The sequence below is a fragment of the Acipenser ruthenus genome, chromosome 48, assembly GCF_902713425.1.
Source record: "Acipenser ruthenus chromosome 48, fAciRut3.2 maternal haplotype, whole genome shotgun sequence".
In the NCBI taxonomy this organism is placed as follows: Eukaryota; Metazoa; Chordata; class Actinopteri; order Acipenseriformes; family Acipenseridae; genus Acipenser; species Acipenser ruthenus.
Genome location: NC_081236.1, coordinates 6,231,440 through 6,250,570, shown reverse-complemented (window position 1 = coordinate 6,250,570; position 19,131 = coordinate 6,231,440). Strand labels below are relative to the sequence as shown.

The 19,131-nt window shown below is 44.3% G+C and overlaps 1 protein-coding gene across 1 annotated transcript; it reads right to left on the bottom strand.

Moving 5' to 3' along the window:
* Positions 1-391: 391 nt before the first annotated feature.
* Positions 392-18,180, bottom strand: LOC117965846 (high affinity immunoglobulin gamma Fc receptor I-like). Its single transcript, XM_059014505.1, has 8 exons — positions 18,165-18,180; positions 17,538-17,831; positions 4,811-5,104; positions 4,225-4,503; positions 2,212-2,487; positions 1,601-1,702; positions 1,342-1,372; positions 392-859 (listed from the first exon to the last, which is right to left on the bottom strand). The coding sequence occupies exons 1-8, from the start codon at positions 18,178-18,180 to the stop codon at positions 772-774; spliced, it is 1,380 nt and encodes a 459-aa protein (XP_058870488.1). The 3' UTR covers positions 392-771.
* Positions 18,181-19,131: the final 951 nt, after the last annotated feature.

Here is a 19,131-nt window from a genome sequence, read left to right as displayed (position 1 = left end):
ATTTGCACAGTGACTGTGAGATCTTTCCCTGCAATGCACTGTATTTGTATTTTTTATTATTCATTCTTGTTATTATTAACGAAGATACTGTTACACATTACTTTTTAGTTTTTCTAGGTCACTTTACCTTTTAGGAGGTGCAGCTCCCCCTAGTGGGAACATAAAGAACACAATTAATTGTATACAGTGTGCTGGATTACAAAGCTACTGTCAAATCCAGTACTGTACATAAACAAGTGTTTCATTTATTTAATACAACACTCCCCTTCCAATGATTAGGAAACACATTATGTAATTAACCATTAATGTCTATCATGATTATTGTTTTTTGCTGTTGTTCAAATCCATGCTGAAGGTGTGTCATTAATAATAATATAAAACACCAGCAGAGTAAAGCAGTTTATTGATTACAGAATAGCTTACGAATACAGAAATAGTTCAGTAATGAACTTCAGTTAAAAAATGCAATCAATCAAATAAATCAAAGTATTAAATCAATCAATAAGTAATCAACCATTACAAAATCCTCCAGTCTCTGGTAATGCAGCACTATTCCAGTTCCACTCCAGTCTATGGTAATGCAGCACTATTCCAGTTCCACTCCAGTCTCTGGTAATGCAGCACTATTCCAGTTCCACTCTAGTCTCTGGTAATGCAGCACTATTCCAGTTCCACTCCAGTCTCTGGTAATGCAGCACTATTCCAGTTCCACTCCAGTCTCTGGTAATGCAGCACTATTCCAGTTCCACTCCAGTCTATGGTAATGCAGCACTATTCCAGTTCCACTCCAGTGTGCTGCACACGGCTGCAGAGCTCAATCCCCTCTGCTGACTGCTCCTGATCCTGATCTGAGGTTTTCCTGAGACAGATGTCAGAGACACACAAGGAGGGCTCAGAGTTTAACTGCAGCAATAACAGAAGCTTTAAAGGATGATGACACTTCTAGGCTTCAGAGGAATCAAGTCTCATTGAAATCACAGAGTGCATTTCAGGGTAAGGAGCAGCTGTGAATCAACTGTAAAGACACTCTGGGGGCAGCAGCTTTGTGACATTACTGACAAAAGGGTTATTATCAATACTCTAGATTGAAGAATCAAAGAATAATGATTATGAGTCTAATATCTATGTGATCCGGAAACCACAAAAAAACCACATGAACCCAACATAGCATCTTAGGGCACAGGTCTAAGTGAAGGGTACCGTTAGAGTTTGCAAGAGGGATTCTTAAAGAGCTAATCAGAAAGTTTCCATCTCCATTTTCAGTGCTGTAAAGGATGATGACAGGTAGAGATAGCGAGTGCTGCCCCCTGTCTGTACACATACTGGATAATACTGACTCACCTTGACTTACCACCAGCGAGACACGGGGAACCTGGAAAAATATATACAGATTGTTCAGTTTGTTTCTTATAATTGTGTTAACAAAAATAAATACAAACTTCCAAAATGTGTATTTTGTAAACTAGCTGTGCATATTTAATGATGAAATAATGATTTCTTAATGAACGATCCCTAAGACTGGGCTGTGCTGTTTAAGAAGAAGCCTGCATGTGTGCTGTGACAGGCCAGGTGAAATGTGTGCACTGACTGGGAGTCTCACCTTGGATCCTGCAGTATTGAAGGAGCAGCAGAGTGAACACAATGAAATGAATCAGAGTGAAGCTCACTCTGTAGCCAATAGCAACAGCGCTGTGCCAGGATGCTGGGGGAAGGAAGATACAGTATGAGTGTGTGCGAATGACTTCCATACACCTTGACTGAGCTGATAGGGATTCAAGAACATTACCCTGCTCACACTCGCTCTATAGGAACAGCCTTCAACTTGCCACTCTAAATCTAAAACATTAGTGGGAAATATACACCACTGAATTTGCAAAGTATAAAAACAGTGTCTGTACTGTGCAGTATTTGTTCTCAATCCATTGTGTTGTAATTGCTGGTAATTCCGCAGTCTGTTTAGGCTTTATCTCTTCACACAGGAATATAATGGGTTCACATTTACAAAGAAATATAAATTTAGTGATTGCATTTCGGAAGTGGATTGTAATAATAATTCAATCCATTGTGTTGGAAATGCTGGTAATTCTGTAGTCTGTTTATTCTGTTTCTTCAGGGAATGGGAATATAATGGGATCACAATGTGACCTATTTTACTGTGAGATCACTTTCAATCATCAAGGACAGTCATTTAGGAGGGGTTTGTAATCTTACTTTCCACTTCAATGTGTAGCTCCTGGCTGCTCTTCTTCACTCCCTGTGACTCCACAGCACACGTGTAGCTCCCAGTGTGGCTCTTCTCAGTGCTGGCTATGCTGTACAGTGCAGAGTCAGTGCTGCTAGTCACAGGCTCCCCGTCTCTCACAATGGTGTAGTGGAGTTCAGGGCGGGGGGTTTTGTTCACTGCTGCCTCACAGGTCAGGTTAAGAGCCTCTCCCTCCTTCACTGTGGCTCCTGGAGATGCTGTCAGAGTCACCCTGGAGAACAGATCTACGAAAAGATGACATGAAGACAGGTGAGTGACTGTGAAGCTGTCTGACCAAGATATTCAAATCAAACAGAACCAGCATCTTCCACAGAGAGACAGAGGCAGTGCTGGAGTATAGAGGCTCCTTAGAGAGACAGAGGCAACGCTGGGGTATAGAGGCTCCTTATTGTTTTACTTATAAAGGTAACACCAAATGTTTCAGTCAAGACAGGAACAAGCTATAAACACACCATTGAAACATCCCACAGCATCCTGCCCCCTCCCCTCCCTAGGTTCTAAACCCTTAGATATATCTGCACTGATAATCTGATAATGTAGCAAAATCACTTACAACAGTGTTAGTCATGATTTTAAGTCCCACTCTCAAACCATTAAATATGTATTTTTTTTTTTGGTATTGAAAATTGAGCAATGAGATTATTATTTTTAAAATGGACAACATTTACTGTAAATAGATATGCTTTGTCACATCACTGTTCTATATAACATCACACAGTGTGGGAGAGTGGTACATGGGGAGTATATCAGTCTCTGTATTAGAAGGATCATTTTCCCATGATTTATGCCATTGATGTCTGGGGACTGTAATGTGGTGCAATTAATCATTGATAGTTGTTAATTAGCTGAATATTTAAACCTCGAGGGAACAGAGGTCAACAAAGGAGTTAGGAGTTGCTACAAATGCTGGATAAATAAATAAATACATAAATACATAAATAAATAAATAAATAAATAAATAAATAAATAAATAAATAAATTAATCAATCTGTGTGTACTTAAAGGGATTGTTTTGATAAATATTGTGTAAACCTGTCCCGTACCAACAGGGAGGGAAGAGAAGTGAGGCAGGATTTTGTTTTGTTTGTTCAGTTTTCCTGGAATTGTTTAATAAAACTTTGCTTTGATTTATTTTCGAATCGTATTGTTCTTTTGTCATTTCCACACTGCCAGCCACGCTCCACAATCACTACAAGTGCAAAACAGACAGGAATATTTACAGCAGCTGACAAACAGGTACAAAAGAGAATCAGAAAGAAATGAGACTGAAGCTGAGATTAGGATAACGAGTGATCATAATGGAGGCCCGTCTTATAATTGCAAGCGGTTGCAAACTAGGGTGTCCACCTGGCTCCAGATTTACCGGACACTTTGAGACAGAACAGGATTTCAAACGTGTCCCTTAACTGAAAGCGATTAATGTGTAAATGAACCATTCCACCTTTGCTAAAGTGAATAATGGTGCTTAATTACCACGTGCATCAAACAAGTGTATAATTAGAATAAGCATGAATAAAATGCTAATGTATTAATATTATTATTATTATGTATTTATATTTTGCAGCCACTTAGTCGCTATTTATTTTCTGTTCATCGATATTCAATCACCAATAATATGCAAATACTCTCCCAAGCAAAGCATCCTCCCGTTTCTCATCTATTCATCCAGCTAATCATTATAGCTCTGATGGGAAGCAGCTGATCAGTGTGACTTGTTTGCTCAGCACAGCAATCCCGCCACAGGATTAATCTCAGCAAAGACCTAGCTAATTTATACATCAATTACTTTCAGTTTAAGGGGAATTCTGAAAATCCGTTCCGTCTCAAAGCGTCCGGTAAATCTGGAGCCAGATGGCCACCCTATTGCAAACAGGAGTAAGAAAATACATTTTTCTTGTACTTATTTACAGCGGGGAACACTGAAGTCCATTAAGATCTCTTAAAGAGAAGACTGAACTCACCTCTCACAGTCAGTGACACAGAAGCACTCCTTTTCTTCAGCCCCGTCCCTGCTGCCTCCACCTCACACTGGTATCTCCCTGTGTCTCTCAGCCCTGCCGCTGGGATTGAGTGCTGATCCTGTGATCCAGCTCCTCTCACAGTCCCATTGTCTTTGCTATAGCGGTACTGCAGCTGTGTGCCCTGTTTATTTATGTGAGCCCCACACTGCAGAGTCACAGCCTCTCCCTCCCACACTGAGGCACCAGGTAGCACTGTCAGAGTGGGTGTGCTGAACAGCTCTAAGGAAACAGAGAGAGAAAGAGGCATTTAATGATAAACAGGAATTGCTCTTTGAAATTAAATTTATTAAATACAGTAAATCATCAGTCAAATAACTTAAAGCCAGAAAAACAACACTTTAAATGTGTTGCATTGTTAATCCCTTTCTGAAAATGTATATTGTCTGTGCTGTCATTATGGATTTGTTGCTTCATCATATGTAGTTTTAATTTAAAGGATATACAGCTACAAAGTACTGAGAATTTTTAATATTTTCTCTCTGTGGCTGGCTGCTATCTTTCTTACAGGCTCAGTTCAGTCACTCACCTGATACTTGTATCTTCACACCTTCGCTGTATTGTGAGTAAGACGTGTTCCTGCCCCGTCCAGCTCGACACCAGTACTCTCCACTGTGGGGCAGAGCAGCAGCACTGATTGTGTATCCGGCTCCAGTTCCACTGCTGCTGTCAGTCTGGTACACTGGAGCTCCCTGCCTGTTTTTGTACCAGAGATATCTCCAGCCTCCAGAGCCCCCCTCAACCACACAGCTCAGGGTGACCGTGTCTCCTTCAGATATCTCTCCTGCAGGCTCCCGGGTCAGTGCAGGCTTTGGCTTGCCAGCTAAAATAGAGGAGACAACAACATTAGGGGAGCGCACATTTCCCTCCTTCATTCAAAGAAAAACTTCACCCACTGTAATTGTGCATTTAAAACAGCTTGTTATTATGTATCTAGTGTAGCTACTTTACATGTACTGTAGCTAGTTTAAGGTTACTATCTTCCCTGTCAGTGAAGCATCATTTTGATGTGTTTAAACATCAGACAACTTTATTATGAAATTATTATAATGCTGCCTTATAAAGCTATGGTAATACAACTTGTATTGCCTTATTCATAGCTCTTCTAAATGTAATAGTCAGTTTATTTTAATTTAGCATGAACTGATTACTGTATTTTGACAATGGTTTTGGAGGAAACTGTCAGCGACACAGAATACAAGTTTCAATGTCTCAATTTATTAGCAGAGACAAGCGACTGCAGCACGACTTATTCTTAAATTAGATTTAATTAAAAAAGTTATTTACAGTTTTCAAAAAAATTAGGTAAGTGAATAAATCTTTTGTATACAAACTCTAGCTGTGTAATAATCATTTGAACAACATTGGATTCTTACTTGTGCAATGTCATGTGAGCTCTAGACATGAACAGAATAACATCCATCTCAGTGTTAAATTACATTTTATAAATGGATTTCTGCTGTATGTATTTGGACCCTGTGCCACAGAAACAAATTGATAAAAATGGCAGATTTGCACAGAGTACTCCACCGTACTGTGTCACATATGCAACAATATAAGAGTGACATACAGCTGGACAGATGGACGGACAGACAAACAGACACGCCCCCAGACATATCCCCAGAATCCCACATTCTCAATATCTTCTGCTAAATAAGGTTAATACCAAGTTTCCTGACAATTGGATAAGTGTTTCCTCAGATCTATGGATAAAAGCAGATGAGCGCTTCCACTATCACCCCTTCACAGGGGATTGCATCACCAGCGGGGTTAATGACAGACACAGCATCACAGGAACTGATAGCTCATGAACACAAGCATTACAAAGGGATCCACCCTGCTGACTGTCAGTGTTTGCAGACACTGCAGCTGTGCTGGGGAGGCAGTCATACACATTGTGTTCTTACATCTGGCGAGCCGCTCATCCAGCTGTCATGAAGCTTGGTGTAAACATTATTTATCTGAAGTTATTGAGACTATCAGATTCTTGGGATATAGAGGAGGGGCGTCTGTCTGTCTGCCCGTCCCTCCCTCTGTATGTCACTCTTACATTGTTACATATATCTGGAGAACCAGCTCTCTAGCTGTCATGAAACTTGCTATTACCATTATTTAGTTCAGGTCACTCAGAATTTCAGATCCTGGATATTTAAGGGGGGTCTGTCTGTCCCTGCATCCATCCACCTGTGTGGTTCATTTCTACAGATCCCTGTTCCTTTGTGGTGATGGAGAGCTAAGGGTGGGTTTTGTTTGGTGCATTTCTACAGATCCCTGTTCCTTTGTGGGTGATGGAGAGGTAAGGGTGGGTTTTGTTTGGTTCATTTCTACAGATCCCTGTTCCTTTGTGGTGATGGAGAGCTAAGGGTGGGTTTTGTTTGGTTCATTTCTACAGATCCCTGTTCCTTTGTGGTGATGGAGAGCTAAGGGTGAGTTTTGTTTGGTTCATTTCTACAGATCCCTGTTCCTTTGTGGGTGATGGAAAGGTAAGGTTTGGTTCATTTCTACAGATTCCTGTTCCTTTGTGGTGATGGAGAGCTAAGGGTGGGTTTTGTTTGGTTCATTTCTACAGATCCCTGTTCCTTTGTGGTGATGGAGAGCTAAGGGTGAGTTTTGTTTGGTTCATTTCTACAGATCCCTGTTCCTTTGTGGTGATGGAGAGCTAAGGGTGGGTTTTGTTTGGTTCATTTCTACTGATCCCTGTTCCTTTGTGGTGATGGAGAGCTAAGGGTGGGTTTTGTTTGGTTCATTTCTACAGATCCCTGTTCCTTTGTGGGTGATGGAGAGCTAAAGGTGGGTTTTGTTTGGTTCATTTCTACAGATCCCTGTTACTTTATTATTATTATAATTATTATTATTATTTATTTCTTAGCTGATGCCCTTATCCAGGGCAACTTATAATTGTTACAAGATATCACATTATTTTTACATACAATTACATTTTTTTTTTTTACACATTATTTTTAGATACAATTCCCCATTTATACAGTTGGGTTTTTACTGGAACAATCTTGGTAAAGTACCTTGCTCAAGGGTACAGCAGCAGTGTCCCCCACCTGGGATTGAACCCACGACCCTCCAGTCAATAGTCGAGAGCCCTAACCACTACTCCACACTGCAGCCCTTTGTGGGTGATAGAGAGCTAAGGGTGGATTTTCTTTGGTTAATTTCTACAGATCCCTGTTCCTTTGTGTGTAATGGAGAGCTAGGGTGAGTTGTGTTGCACACACCCTTTTTAAGCGCTAAACCATGCTTTTAAAATCAATTTTCATATCTTTAATTAGCTTTATTAAAATAATTACTAGAACATTGTGAATAATTACTACAAATGACTTGAATCTACTGGAATTACTTTTATTTACTAGTCATAATAAAAAGTAATTATAACAGCCATTACTAGGAATTACTGAAAACCTTTAAAAAAATTGCTTAACTATCCTGAATTACTGAGTAAAAAATATATATTTGATAACTTTCAATTATTTCAAATGACTATAAATGACTTCAAGTCTACAAATTCATCCTCTTCAAGTTGATATTCTACTAATGACTTGTTTGACCCATTGCAGGCTCTACTTGTGATACAGTAGGAATAGCAGCAGTGTGACCCATTGCAGGCTCTACTTGTGATACAGTAGGAATAGCAGCAGTGTGACCCATTGCAGGCTCTACTTGTGATACAGTAGGAATAGCAGCAGTGTGATCCATTGCAGGCTCTACTTGTGATACAGTAGGAATAGCAGCAGTGTGACCCATTGCAGGCTCTACTTGTGATACAGTAGGAATAGCAGCAGTGTGACCCATTGCAGGCTCTACTTGTGATACAGTAGGAATAGCAGCAGTGTGACCCATTGGAGGCTCTACTTGTGATACAGTAGGAATAGCAGCAGTGTGACCCATTGCAGGCTCTACTTGTGATACAGTAGGAGTAGCAGCAGTGTGACCCATTGCAGGCTCTACTTGTGATACAGTAGGAATAGCAGCAGTGTGACCCATTGCAGGCTCTACTTGTGATACAGCAGGAATAGCAGCAGTGTGACCCATTGCAGGCTCTACTTGTGATACAGTAGGAATAGCAGCAGTGTGACCCATTGCAGGCTCTACTTGTGATACAGTAGGAATAGCAGCAGTGTGACCCATTGCAGGCTCTACTTGTGATACAGTAGGAATAGCAGCAGTGTGACCCATTGCAGGCTCTACTTGTGATACAGTAGGAATAGCAGCAGTGTGACCCATTGCAGGCTCTACTTGTGATACAGTAGGAGTAGCAGCAGTGTGACCCATTGCAGGCTCTACTTGTGATACAGTAGGAATAGCAGCAGTGTGACCCATTGCAGGCTCTACTTGTGATACAGCAGGAATAGCAGCAGTGTGACCCATTGCAGGCTCTACTTGTGATACAGTAGGAATAGCAGCAGTGTGACCCATTGCAGGCTCTACTTGTGATACAGTAGGAATAGCAGCAGTGTGACCCATTGCAGGCTCTACTTGTGATACAGTAGGAATAGCAGCAATGTGACATATTGCAGGCTCTACTTGTGATACAGTAGGAATAGCAGCAGTGTGACCCATTGCAGGCTCTACTTGTGATACAGCAGGAATAGCAGCAGTGTGACCCATTGCAGGCTCTACTTGTGATACAGTAGGAATAGCAGCAGTGTGACCCATTGCAGGCTCTACTTGTGATACAGTAGGAATAGCAGCAGTGTGACCCATTGCAGGCTCTACTTGTGATACAGTAGGAATAGCTGCAGTGTGATCCATTGCAGGCTCTACTTGTGATACAGTAGGAATAGCAGCAGTGTGACCCATTGCAGGCTCTACTTGTGATACAGCAGGAATAGCAGCAGTGTGACCCATTGCAGGCTCTACTTGTGATACAGCAGTAATAGCAGCAGTGTGACCCATTGCAGGCTCTACTTGTGATAAAGTAGGAATAGCAGCAGTGTGACCCATTGCAGGCTCTACTTGTGATACAGTAGGAGTAGCAGCAGTGTGACCCATTGCAGGCTCTACTTGTGATACAGTAGGAATAGCAGCAGTGTGACCCATTGCAGGCTCTACTTGTGATACAGCAGGAATAGCAGCAGTGTGACCCATTGCAGGCTCTACTTGTGATACAGTAGGAATAGCAGCAGTGTGACCCATTGCAGGCTCTACTTGTGATACAGTAGGAATAGCAGCAGTGTGACCCATTGCAGGCTCTACTTGTGATACAGTAGGAATAGCAGCAGTGTGACCCATTGCAGGCTCTACTTGTGATACAGTAGGAATAGCAGCAGTGTGACCCATTGCAGGCTCTACTTGTGATACAGTAGGAGTAGCAGCAGTGTGACCCATTGCAGGCTCTACTTGTGATACAGTAGGAATAGCAGCAGTGTGACCCATTGCAGGCTCTACTTGTGATACAGCAGGAATAGCAGCAGTGTGACCCATTGCAGGCTCTACTTGTGATACAGCAGGAATAGCAGCAGTGTGACCCATTGCAGGCTCTACTTGTGATACAGTAGGAATAGCAGCAGTGTGACCCATTGCAGGCTCTACTTGTGATACAGTAGGAATAGCAGCAGTGTGACCCATTGCAGGCTCTACTTGTGATACAGTAGGAATAGCTGCAGTGTGATCCATTGCAGGCTCTACTTGTGATACAGTAGGAATAGCAGCAGTGTGACCCATTGCAAGCTCTACTTGTGATACAGCAGGAATAGCAGCAGTGTGACCCATTGCAGGCTCTACTTGTGATACAGCAGTAATAGCAGCAGTGTGACCCATTGCAGGCTCTACTTGTGATACAGTAGGAATAGCAGCAGTGTGACCCATTGCAGGCTCTACTTGTGATACAGTAGGAGTAGCAGCAGTGTGACCCATTGCAGGCTCTACTTGTGATACAGTAGGAATAGCAGCAGTGTGACCCATTGCAGGCTCTACTTGTGATACAGCAGGAATAGCAGCAGTGTGACCCATTGCAGGCTCTACTTGTGATACAGTAGGAATAGCAGCAGTGTGACCCATTGCAGGCTCTACTTGTGATACAGTAGGAATAGCAGCAGTGTGACCCATTGAAGGCTCTACTTGTGATACAGTAGGAATAGCAGCAGTGTGACCCATTGCAGGCTCTACTTGTGATACAGTAGGAATAGCAGCAGTGTGACCCATTGCAGGCTCTACTTGTGATACAGTAGGAGTAGCAGCAGTGTGACCCATTGCAGGCTCTACTTGTGATACAGTAGGAATAGCAGCAGTGTGACCCATTGCAGGCTCTACTTGTGATACAGCAGGAATAGCAGCAGTGTGACCCATTGCAGGCTCTACTTGTGATACAGTAGGAATAGCAGCAGTGTGACCCATTGCAGTCTCTACTTGTGATACAGTAGGAATAGCAGCAGTGTGACCCATTGCAGGCTCTACTTGTGATACAGTAGGAATAGCAGCAGTGTGACCCATTGCAGGCTCTACTTGTGATACAGCAGGAATAGCAGCAGTGTGACCCATTGCAGGCTCTACTTGTGATACAGTAGGAATAGCAGCAGTGTGACCCATTGCAGGCTCTACTTGTGATACAGTAGGAATAGCAGCAGTGTGACCCATTGCAGGCTCTACTTGTGATACAGTAGGAATAGCAGCAGTGTGACCCATTGCAGGCTCTACTTGTGATACAGTAGGAATAGCAGCAGTGTGACCCATTGCAGGCTCTACTTGTGATACAGCAGGAATAGCAGCAGTGTGACCCATTGCAGGCTCTACTTGTGATACAGTAGGAATAGCAGCAGTGTGACCCATTGCAGGCTCTACTTGTGATACAGTAGGAATAGCAGCAGTGTGACCCATTGCAGGCTCTACTTGTGATACAGTAGGAATAGCTGCAGTGTGATCCATTGCAGGCTCTACTTGTGATACAGTAGGAATAGCAGCAGTGTGACCCATTGCAGGCTCTACTTGTGATACAGTAGGAATAGCAGCAGTGTGACCCATTGCAGGCTCTACTTGTGATACAGCAGGAATAGCAGCAGTGTGACCCATTGCAGGCTCTACTTGTGATACAGTAGGAATAGCAGCAGTGTGACCCATTGCAGGCTCTACTTGTGATACAGTAGGAATAGCAGCAGTGTGATCAATTGCAGACTCTACTTGTGATACAGTAGGAATAGTAGCAGTGTGACCCATTGCAGGCTCTACTTGTGATACAGTAGGAATAGCAGCAGTGTGACCCATTGCAGGCTCTACTTGTGATACAGTAGGAATAGCAGCAGTGTGACCCATTGCAGGCTCTACTTGTGATACAGTAGGAATAGCAGCAGTGTGACCCATTGCAGACTCTACTTGTGATACAGTAGGAATAGCAGCAGTGTGACCCATTGCAGGCTCTACTTGTGATACAGTAGGAATAGCAGCAGTGTGACCCATTGCAGGCTCTACTTGTGATACAGTAGGAATAGCAGCAGTGTGACCCATTGCAGGCTCTACTTGTGATACAGTAGGAATAGCAGCAGTGTGATCCATTGCAGACTCTACTTGTGATACAGTAGGAATAGCAGCAGTGTGATCCATTGCAGACTCTACTTGTGAAACAGTAGGAATAGCAGCAGTGTGACCCATTGCAGGCTCTACTTGTGATACAGTAGGAATAGCAGCAGTGTGACCCATTGCAGGCTCTACTTGTGATACAGTAGGAATAGCAGCAGTGTGACCCATTGCAGGCTCTACTTGTGATACAGTAGGAATAGCAGCAGTGTGACCCATTGCAGACTCTACTTGTGATACAGTAGGAATAGCAGCAGTGTGACCCATTGCAGGCTCTACTTGTGATACAGTAGGAATAGCAGCAGTGTGACCCATTGCAGGCTCTACTTGTGATACAGTAGGAATAGCAGCATTGTGACCCATTGCAGGCTCTACTTGTGATACAGTAGGAATAGCAGCAGTGTGATCCATTGCAGACTCTACTTGTGATACAGTAGGAATAGCAGCAGTGTGATCCATTGCAGACTCTACTTGTGATACAGTAGGAATAGCAGCAGTGTGACCCATTGCAGGCTCTACTTGTGATACAGTAGGAATAGCAGCAGTGTGACCCATTGCAGGCTCTACTTGTGATACAGTAGGAATAGCAGCATTGTGACCCATTGCAGGCTCTACTTGTGATACAGTAGGAATAGCAGCAGTGTGATCCATTGCAGACTCTACTTGTGATACAGTAGGAATAGCAGCAGTGTGATCCATTGCAGACTCTACTTGTGATACAGTAGGAATAGCAGCAGTGTGACCCATTGCAGGCTCTACTTGTGATACAGTAGGAATAGCAGCAGTGTGACCCATTGCAGGCTCTACTTGTGATACAGTAGGAATAGCAGCAGTGTGACCCATTGCAGGCTCTACTTGTGATACAGTAGGAATAGCAGCAGTGTGACCCATTGCAGGCTCTACTTGTGATACAGTAGGAATAGCAGCAGTGTGACCCATTGCAGGCTCTACTTGTGATACAGTAGGAATAGCAGCAGTGTGACCCATTGCAGGCTCTACTTGTGATACAGTAGGAATAGCTGCAGTGTGATCCATTGCAGGCTCTACTTGTGATACAGTAGGAATAGCAGCAGTGTGACCCATTGCAGGCTCTACTTGTGATACAGTAGGAATAGCAGCAGTGTGACCCATTGCAGGCTCTACTTGTGATACAGTAGGAATAGCAGCAGTGTGACCCATTGCAGGCTCTACTTGTGATACAGTAGGAATAGCAGCAGTGTGACCCATTGCAGGCTCTACTTGTGATACAGTAGGAATAGCAGCAGTGTGATCAATTGCAGGCTCTACTTGTGATACAGTAGGAATAGCAGCAGTGTGACCCATTGCAGGCTCTACTTGTGATACAGTAGGAATAGCAGCAGTGTGACCCATTGCAGGCTCTACTTGTGATACAGTAGGAATAGCAGCAGTGTGATCCATTGCAGGCTCTACTTGTGATACAGTAGGAATAGCAGCAGTGTGACCCATTGCAGGCTCTACTTGTGATACAGTAGGAATAGCAGCAGTGTGACCCATTGCAGGCTCTACTTGTGATACAGTAGGAATAGCAGCAGTGTGACCCATTGCAGGCTCTACTTGTGATACAGGAGGAATAGCAGCAGTGTGACCCATTGCAGGCTCTACTTGTGATACAGTAGGAATAGCAGCAGTGTGACCCATTGCAGGCTCTACTTGTGATACAGGAGGAATAGCAGCAGTGTGATCCACTGCAGGCTCTACTTGTGATACAGTAGGAATAGCAGCAGTGTGACCCATTGCAGGCTCTACTTGTGATACAGTAGGAATAGCAGCAGTGTGATCCACTGCAGGCTCTACTTGTGATACAGTAGGAATAGCAACAGTGATACAGTAGGAATAGCAGCAGTGTGACCCATTGCAGGCTCTACTTGTGATACAGTAGGAATAGCAGCAGTGTGACCCATTGCAGGCTCTACTTGTGATACAGTAGGAATAGCAGCAGTGTGACCCATTGCAGGCTCTACTTGTGATACAGAAGGAATAGCAGCAGTGTGACCCATTGCAGGCTCTACTTGTGATACAGTAGGAATAGCAGCAGTGTGACCCATTGCAGGCTCTACTTGTGATACAGTAGGAATAGCAGCAGTATGACCCATTGCAGGCTCTACTTGTGATACAGAAGGAATAGCAGCAGTGTGACCCATTGCAGGCTCTACTTGTGATACAGCAGGACTAGCAGCAGTGTGACCCATTGCAGGCTCTACTTGTGATACAGTAGGAATAGCAGCAGTGTGACCCATTGCAGGCTCTACTTGTGATACAGTAGGAATAGCAGCAGTGTGACCCATTGCAGGCTCTACTTGTGATACAGTAGGAATAGCAGCAGTGTGACCCATTGCAGGCTCTACTTGTGATACAGTAGGAGTAGCAGCAGTGTGACCCATTGCAGGCTCTACTTGTGATACAGTAGGAATAGCAGCAGTGTGACCCATTGCAGGCTCTACTTGTGATACAGCAGGAATAGCAGCAGTGTGACCCATTGCAGGCTCTACTTGTGATACAGTAGGAATAGCAGCAGTGTGACCCATTGCAGGCTCTACTTGTGATACAGTAGGAATAGCAGCAGTGTGACCCATTGCAGGCTCTACTTGTGATACAGCAGGAATAGCAGCAGTGTGACCCATTGCAGGCTCTACTTGTGATACAGTAGGAATAGCAGCGGTGTGACCCATTGCAGGCTCTACTTGTGATACAGTAGGAATAGCAGCAGTGTGACCCATTGCAGGCTCTACTTGTGATACAGCAGGAATAGCAGCAGTGTGACCCATTGCAGGCTCTACTTGTGATACAGTAGGAATAGCAGCAGTGTGACCCATTGCAGGCTCTACTTGTGATACAGTAGGAATAGCAGCAGTGTGACCCATTGCAGGCTCTACTTGTGATACAGTAGGAATAGCTGCAGTGTGATCCATTGCAGGCTCTACTTGTGATACAGTAGGAATAGCAGCAGTGTGACCCATTGCAGGCTCTACTTGTGATACAGTAGGAATAGCAGCAGTGTGACCCATTGCAGGCTCTACTTGTGATACAGCAGGAATAGCAGCAGTGTGACCCATTGCAGACTCTACTTGTGATACAGTAGGAATAGCAGCAGTGTGACCCATTGCAGGCTCTACTTGTGATACAGTAGGAATAGCAGCAGTGTGACCCATTGCAGGCTCTACTTGTGATACAGTAGGAATAGCAGCAGTGTGACCCATTGCAGACTCTACTTGTGATACAGTAGGAATAGCAGCAGTGTGACCCATTGCAGGCTCTACTTGTGATACAGTAGGAATAGCAGCAGTGTGACCCATTGCAGGCTCTACTTGTGATACAGTAGGAATAGCAGTAGTGTGACCCATTGCAGGCTCTACTTGTGATACAGTAGGAATAGCAGCAGTGTGATCCATTGCAGACTCTACTTGTGATACAGTAGGAATAGCAGCAGTGTGATCCATTGCAGACTCTACTTGTGATACAGTAGGAATAGCAGCAGTGTGGCCCATTGCAGGCTCTACTTGTGATACAGTAGGAATAGCAGCAGTGTGACCCATTGCAGGCTCTACTTGTGATACAGTAGGAATAGCAGCAGTGTGACCCATTGCAGGCTCTACTTGTGATACAGTAGGAATAGCAGCAGTGTGACCCATTGCAGACTCTACTTGTGATACAGTAGGAATAGCAGCAGTGTGACCCATTGCAGGCTCTACTTGTGATACAGTAGGAATAGCAGCAGTGTGACCCATTGCAGGCTCTACTTGTGATACAGTAGGAATAGCAGCAGTGTGACCCATTGCAGGCTCTACTTGTGATACAGTAGGAATAGCAGCAGTGTGATCCATTGCAGGCTCTACTTGTGATACAGTAGGAATAGCAGCAGTGTGATCCATTGCAGACTCTACTTGTGATACAGTAGGAATAGCAGCAGTGTGACCCATTGCAGGCTCTACTTGTGATACAGTAGGAATAGCAGCAGTGTGACCCATTGCAGGCTCTACTTGTGATACAGTAGGAATAGCAGCAGTGTGACCCATTGCAGGCTCTACTTGTGATACAGTAGGAATAGCAGCAGTGTGACCCATTGCAGGCTCTACTTGTGATACAGTAGGAATAGCTGCAGTGTGATCCATTGCAGGCTCTACTTGTGATACAGTAGGAATAGCAGCAGTGTGACCCATTGCAGGCTCTACTTGTGATACAGTAGGAATAGCAGCAGTGTGACCCATTGCAGGCTCTACTTGTGATACAGCAGGAATAGCAGCAGTGTGACCCATTGCACGCTCTACTTGTGATACAGTAGGAATAGCAGCAGTGTGACCCATTGCAGGCTCTACTTGTGATACAGTAGGAATAGCAGCAGTGTGATCAATTGCAGACTCTACTTGTGATACAGTAGGAATAGCAGCAGTGTGACCCATTGCAGGCTCTACTTGTGATACAGTAGGAATAGCAGCAGTGTGACCCATTGCAGGCTGTACTTGTGATACAGTAGGAATAGCAGCAGTGTGATCCATTGCAGGCTCTACTTGTGATACAGTAGGAATAGCAGCAGTGTGACCCATTGCAGGCTCTACTTGTGATACAGTAGGAATAGCAGCAGTGTGACCCATGCAGGCTCTACTTGTGATACAGTAGGAATAGCAGCAGTGTGACCCATTGCAGGCTCTACTTGTGATACAGTAGGAATAGCAGCAGTGTGACCCATTGCAGGCTCTACTTGTGATACAGTAGGAATAGCAGCAGTGTGACCCATTGCAGGCTCTACTTGTGATACAGGAGGAATAGCAGCAGTGTGATCCATTGCAGGCTCTACTTGTGATACAGTAGGAATAGCAGCAGTGTGACCCATTGCAGGCTCTACTTGTGATACAGTAGGAATAGCAGCAGTGTGATCCATTGCAGGCTCTACTTGTGATACAGTAGGAATAGCAGCAGTGTGACCCATTGCAGGCTCTACTTGTGATACAGTAGGAATAGCAGCAGTGTGATCCATTGCAGGCTCTACTTGTGATACAGTAGGAATAGCAACAGTGATACAGTAGGAATAGCAGCAGTGTGACCCATTGCAGGCTCTACTTGTGATACAGTAGGAATAGCAGCAGTGTGACCCATTGCAGGCTCTACTTGTGATACAGTAGGAATAGCAGCAGTGTGATCCATTGCAGGCTCTACTTGTGATACAGAAGGAATAGCAGCATTGTGACCCATTGCAGGCTCTACTTGTGATACAGTAGGAATAGCAGCAGTGTGACCCATTGCAGGCTCTACTCGTGATACAGTAGGAATAGCAGCAGTGTGACCCATTGCAGGCTCTACTTGTGATACAGAAGGAATAGCAGCAGTGTGACCCATTGCAGGCTCTACTTGTGATACAGCAGGACTAGCAGCAGTGTTACCCATTGCAGGCTCTACTTGTGATACAGTAGGAATAGCAGCAGTGTGACCCATTGCAGGCTCTACTTGTGATACAGTAGGAATAGCAGCAGTGTGACCCATTGCAGGCTCTACTTGTGTGTTTTGAGTGAAATAATTCATGAGGAATCTCTCTGAATATGATTATGATCTTGAACACAAACATATAAAGTGGAGGTCTATGATCAGTGGGGCAGCAATTAGTCCAATTTACAGTAGCTGCTGTTAATAAACTCACCAGACACAGTTACTGTCACAGGATCACTGTGTTAATAAACTCACCAGACACAGTTACTGTCACAGGATGACTGTGTTAATAAACTCACCAGACACAGTTAATGTCACTTTATCACTGAGCTGTGAGTAGAGTGGTTGATCTCCTCTTTGTCCTCGACAGCAGTACTGGCCCTGGTCAGATACAGCAGCTGCAGTGATTGTGTAGCTGTCACCAGTTATACTGCGGCCAGCAGTTTGGAGCACTGGAGTGTCCTCACTGTCTTTGTACCAGAGATATTTCCAGCCAGCCGGACCCCACTCAACCCCACACCTCAGAGTGACTGTCTCCCCGGTGAATATCTCTGGGAATGGAGGCTCCAGGGTGAGTGTAGTCTGGGGCAGCTCTGTAGAAACAGAGAAGATGACAGAATTAGGATCTCTATTGCAGAGAGAGAGAGAGAGAGAGAGAGAGAGAGAGAGAGAGAGAGAGAGAGAGAGAGAGAGAGAGAGAGAGAGAGGTACTGTTAGTGTGCAGTATCAATGGAGTCACTAGCATATGACATTTCAACAGAGGGGTGAAATTACCGACACATATAAAAAATATAAATTGGTAGAAATGCTGATTATAGTCTGTAAATATATTAAATATTCTCATATTTCAATAAATTGTAGCTGAACTGCAGTATCAATGCAGTGGCAATGGAGTCACCACCAGGAGGCAGCACTGCACTCAGTACTCTGCGTGGGATTCATTTTTTAAATATATAATATGACAGATTCGTATTTCAATGTGCATTTCTGTCAGAGATCAAATGAATACTAACCAGCGTTTTTAACCCCATCTTCTGATTACCTTTACTGACATTATCACAGGTCCCTCTTTTATTGTGATGGGATGTTTGGCTCCTCCCCTGTTTTTTACATTAATGTGAGTTCAACCACAACACATGAAGTACAGGAAGCAGCAGAAACATTGTCTGTCGTGTTTGAAATATCTGCATGTTCCAAACTGAAGTCTAAGAGACTAGAAACAATACAAGCTCTTCTACAAAAGAACATGAGAAAATCACTGCCTGTCTGGTCACCGGAAACCCTAACAAAGCCTCTAAGGTTACAGGGCACTCAGCCTGCCAGAGGAAGCCCCTGAGTTTAAGTGAGTGGTAATTGATTGTTACTCTGAGTACCAGGTGTATATAAGCTCTCATTTGTTCTCAAACAGGGTGGGGTGTGGAGGAGAGTTTGTAAGAGAATGCGGAGTATAGAGTATAGAGTATAGAGTATAGAGTGCGGAGTTCGGAGTGTGGAGTGTGGAGTGTGGAGTGCGGAGTGTGGAGTGTAGAGCACGGAGTAAGGAGTGTAGATGTGGAGTGTGGGGTGCAGAGTGTGGAGTGTGGAGTATGGATGTGGAGTGCGAAGTGCGGAGTGTGGATGTGGAGTGCGAAGTGCGGAGTAGGGATGTGGAGTGTGGAGTGTGGAGTGTGGAGTGCGGAGTGGGGAGTGGGGAGCGCAGAGTGCGGAGTGTGGATGTGGAGTGTGGGGTACGGAGTGCGGAGTATGGATGTGGAGTGTGGAGTGTGGATGTGGAGTGTGGGGAGTGTGGAGTATGGATGTGGAGTGCAGAGTGTGGATTATGGATGTGGAGTGCGACGTGCGGAGTGTGGATGTGGAATGTGGAGTGTGGAGTGTGGATGTGGAGTGTGGAGT